Source organism: Pteropus medius, unplaced genomic scaffold (genome assembly GCF_902729225.1).
Source record: "Pteropus medius unplaced genomic scaffold, Ma_sr-lr_union100, whole genome shotgun sequence".
Taxonomy (NCBI): Eukaryota; Metazoa; Chordata; class Mammalia; order Chiroptera; family Pteropodidae; genus Pteropus; species Pteropus medius.
In genome coordinates this window covers 579,645-584,136 of record NW_024343159.1, presented here as the reverse complement: position 1 = coordinate 584,136, position 4,492 = coordinate 579,645, and the positions used below count along the sequence as shown (strand labels likewise).

The window sequence follows — 4,492 nt, the reverse complement described above, 5'->3', positions numbered from 1 at the left end:
TGCCTTCCTGCGCAGGGGAGCCGCAGCCTGGGGGGAGGCGAGCAGGCCCCTTCCCGCATCTATACCTCCCGGCACGCCGGGGCCGCCGTGCGTGGGACAGGGCCCCAGCCGTGTGGGGGGCTACGGAGAACGTAGGGTCACGCCAAGGGGATGGGCAGAAGCCACCATCTGCACTGCTTCGCCCGGCCGTGCGGTGGGACACACAGACGGGCAGGGCAGAGTGGCATCCGCACCGGGCGGGCCGCGGGCTGGGTCCGGGCCACAGTCTGGCCCAGCGACGCTCACAGCCGGCTCCAAGGGCCGAGGCCGCAACGCCCGAGAACGTGGCCACATGCGGCCGCCGACCGATGCCTCGGGCCCGGGAAGGACGACAGTCAGGGGCAGGTGTGCGTCCTCACGCCGTACCTGCTGCCGACGGCCGCGCCTGCTGCAGGTGATACACCAGAGAGTAAACCTCGTCTCCGCCTACGACGTTCACTGCGAGAGAAGAAAGAGCCATGGTGACACGGCGCCTCCTCCCTGCCATCGACCCCGGCCGCGCCCGCCCCCGTCACAGCCTGAGGACGGAGGGCCACGTCACAGCCTGAGGACGGAGGGCCATCTGTCTGCAGAGGTGGCCGGAGCACCACAGGGTCCCTTTGGCCGGCAGACACCCATGACTCCACCTGCTGCGGGCAGGTCGCCCAGGAGCCTCACCGTTTTCGTACGCGGGCTGTGTCTGCGTGGGGACGGCTGAGTTGAAGTATGTAGATTCTCTGGGTGGGGGGACGGCCGGGCTCCTGCAAACACAGAAACACATGCTGTCCATCTGGGACAGCATTCAGTGGCCCCAGATGTCACTGTTGGGGTCACGAGTGTGACACTGACCGGGGAGAGCCCTGTGAGGCAGCATCCTGAGTAGAATGTGTGTTTCTGGGGACATCAGGAGTCAGTACGACTGATGGTCCAAACCCTCTCCTTGGGCTGTGTTGGGCACAGCACGTGTCACCACACTATGACCTCCCAGAGGGTGAGGTCCGTACCCCACCGGCTCCATGTGCCGTCGCCCTGCCCAGAACTGGGGCGTTCACAGCGCAGGTGCTCGGCAAACATGCACGAAGAAACACCGAGGCACCGGCCGGAAGACCCACGGCAGGCGGAACACGCCTCTGCGGGGGACAGCGGTCGGCGGGGTCGCGCCCCGGAGGAGCCAGCTCCGTGCAGCGAGCAAATCCGGCTTTGTCGGCAGAGGCAATGACCAGCCGTAACGCGTGTCCACTGAACACTGGTGTCCCACAGGGAAGCGTTTTAACAACCTTTCCTCCCTCTAAACTTCCGGACGATGTCATCGTCAAACTTTTCAGCATATTTATTACTCTCTGGCCCACGAAACATGCGTATCCCTTAACTGTTCCAAGTCCTTTAAGACTCTCGAGTATTTTCCTGCCTTTCAGCACTTGACAGGATGACTTACAGACCCTCAGACGTTGGTCGACTGAACGAAGGCATGAAATGGATCAAAGTAAGTGACTTCCTTATTCTGCAGATTCGGTGAAGGAGAGATATCAGGAGGAATAATGGAAGGGTATAAATTGATTAGTTAATATATAAAAGAAGAATAGCATGTGGACATTCCAAGTCGCCACCGGCAGAACTCTGGACTGGTGGTTTTGGAGATAATGTGAAAAAAGCTCTTGAGAGAGGACAATCGAATTTTTTAAGCAGGTTTTTCTGCTGACAGAGGTGGTGGCCTCACCTGGGCGCATCGCCGGTCGAGCGTCTTCCTGCAAGACAAAAGCACGAGCGCCCGTTGGTGGGGGGACCCGCGCCCGGTGTTCCCACGCCGCGCTTGTGGGGCAGCGTTCCCTGTCACAAGGTGCCACCATGTGCCCAGAGGACATCTTGGCGCTCATTCAGGCAGACCCTCCATTTCGCAGATGAAGAGACTCAGGTCTTGAACCATCGAGCGAGCTTCCCAGTGATGGAGACTGTGGAGCGGCGGGGGGTGCGGGGGGGGGCCCTCTGAGACCCCACACCCGCGACGCGGCCACACCGCCCAATCTCGTCATGACACGAGCCCTCAGGAGCAGGCCCCGCCACAGCCGCATCAGGGGTGGGGTGAGGGCTCCGTGATTGAAGCCCTCGATGAACGGGCAATGTCTCGCTTGGGTCAGCCTCCGTCAGGGCGGGAAGGTTGATCGTGGAGCACGCCGTGAATGGGCGTTTAATCTGCGCGCAGCCGGGAGCGCACGCCGGGAGCGGGCGCTGGCTCCCTGACGAAGCGGGATAGGGATCGCAGGCCGCTGCTGGCCAGGTGAGCTATGGTGGAAAGCGTGCAGCCAGGCGTGGATGCGCGGATGCGGATGGAGGCGTGGACGCGGATGCGCGATGCGGAGGCGGATGCGACGCGCGATGCGGAGGCGGATGCGGATGCGGATGCGGGATGCGGGATGCGGGATGCGGGATGCGGGATGCGGGCGCTGGCGTTCCGGGGGAGCGAGCGGGTGACGGTGGCGATCACGGGGAATGGGAACGGGCGCGTCGATGGGAGCGCGAGGTGGCATCGCGGCGCCTGCTGACCGCGGCTCCCGCTGGAAGCCGACCGGTTATTTATACAGCTACATTTTCATGCACAAGGTAAACCACAGGAGCGCAGGACCTGAGCTGAACGTCAGCTGGGAACACAAGGCACCAGAGAACTTGGCCCAGCTCGTGGGGCGTCAGGGAGTGACCCCCGCACTGGGCTTGTGAGCAGACCCCTGGGCGGCGGCGGCAGGGCGGTCGGCCCTCACCGTGCCTGTGTCACAGATCAAGCCTAGTCCTGTGAAAACAAGGGTCGCAGCAACAAAACCCGTCTCTGTAAATACTAACCTACTTTCCTCTTGAGCCAACAGCAAAATAACAGGGCCGCCGTGCCGAGACCCAGGGTGCTGAGCAGCCCCTCGACGATGACCAAAGTGAGTCTCTTTCTGTCCCCTGCGGGCACTGAGGGGAAAAGCTGGGCATGAGTGGCCGAGGAGGAGGGCCTGGACTTGGCGGACAGATGTCTGAGCTGCCTCAAGGCCAAGGTCTGCTCTTCGAGGGGGAGGGTGTGGCCGAACCGATTACGTAGGGACTTGCGGCTTGTCATTGCTGAAGGCCAGTCCCCATGTCCCCCCCCAGACACTTCCCAGCACAGCAATCGCCCCCCTAAGCCCCACCGTCAGAGCACAGCCAGAAGCACATAAGGTCAGTGACCCCCTCCCCAGACGCTGGGGGAGGGACCCCGACTGAGGTACTTCTGTAGCCTGAGCCACACCTGTGACACTGAGTGTCACCGCCTCGCTGCGCTGGGCCCCCAGGCCGTTGTTGGCCTCACAGGAGTAGTTTCCAGAATGTTCTTCGGTCACAGAGAGGTTGAGGGACGCGCCTCCTCCAGAGGGGGCCGGGCTGCTCCCCAGGGCGACGTCCCCGCGGTAAAACCGGTACAGGATGGGCGGCGAGCCTCTCGGCGCCTCGCAGCGGAGCTGCAGCATGTCCCCCGGCACGGCGCGGGCCCCGGGCACCCCGACGGTGAGGACGGGGCGTGACACAGGGACTGCGGGGGGCGGGCGGTCAGGCGGGGCTCTGATAAGGCGACAGACTCGTAACTTGTGCCCACAGAGCCTCAGCCCCCTTTAACGTCCTTGAGGGCCCAGGGGAACACGTGGGCCCTGCTGGCTGGGCCGAGGGGCAGGGGCCGTACCTGTGACGGTGACGCTGACCAGCCCGCTGAGACAGGGGCCCCGGCCGTTGTCGGCCGCGCAGTAGTACTGCTCCGCGTCGCTTTCCTTCACCGCAGGAAGCTCGAACTCCGCCGTCAGTGAGCGCTGGGTCTTTGTCTCCAGGGTTAAACCCAAGGCCCCTTTGTACCAGACAAAGGTGATGTCCCCTGTGCCGCCAGCCGCCAAGCAGACAAGGACCAGCTTCTGTCCCTCCACCACGTGTCCCCCTGGGGGCCGTGTCTCCAAGCTCACGTTGTAGACAGAGACTCCTGCACAAACAGGATGACACAGGGGTCTGAGTATGGGGGGTTCAGGGACAGAGAGTTGGGGTCTCCTCTCTGGAGGAGGCCTTGGGCAGAGTCCGTAATTCACATGGGTTAGTGGTGGTGGGCGGGCTTCCTGCTGATTGGAGTGGGTGCTGCGTGGGCTGACGGTGAGGACACCACGGTGCCACCATGGAGGAGGCAGCGTCACCTCTCCCCCGGGACGACGGTTCTCCCAGGACCCTGAGAAGCCAAGCTCGTGTTTTCCAAGGCACAGTGACATGGCTCCAAGTCCTAGTTGCCAGTCCCCCTGCCTGGGTTTGAATACTGGTTCCAGCTCTGCGCTGGAGCGGAGCCGCTGCCTGGCGGCGTGTGTGTGTGTGTGTGTGTGCGCACATGAGTGCATGCACACGTGTGCACTTGCACACGTGTGCATGTGAATGCATGTGAGCGTGCATGTCTGTGCATGTGTGCACGGGTGTGCATGCATGTGAGTGTGCCTGTCTG

The 4,492-nt window shown here is 62.9% G+C and overlaps 1 protein-coding gene across 1 annotated transcript in view; it reads right to left on the bottom strand.

The window, feature by feature from the left end:
* LOC120606105 (Fc receptor-like protein 1) overlaps positions 1-4,492 on the bottom strand; it is a 17,344-nt gene that overhangs the window by 6,485 nt on the left and 6,367 nt on the right. Inside the window, exons 4-9 of the mRNA XM_039867236.1 lie at positions 3,704-3,991; positions 3,278-3,556; positions 2,851-2,964; positions 1,736-1,763; positions 697-779; positions 66-477 (exon numbers count right to left, since the gene is read on the bottom strand). Of these exons, the coding sequence (XP_039723170.1) occupies positions 395-477; positions 697-779; positions 1,736-1,763; positions 2,851-2,964; positions 3,278-3,556; positions 3,704-3,991 (875 nt within the window). The 3' untranslated portion in view covers positions 66-394. The remainder of the gene's footprint in view (positions 1-65; positions 478-696; positions 780-1,735; positions 1,764-2,850; positions 2,965-3,277; positions 3,557-3,703; positions 3,992-4,492) is intronic.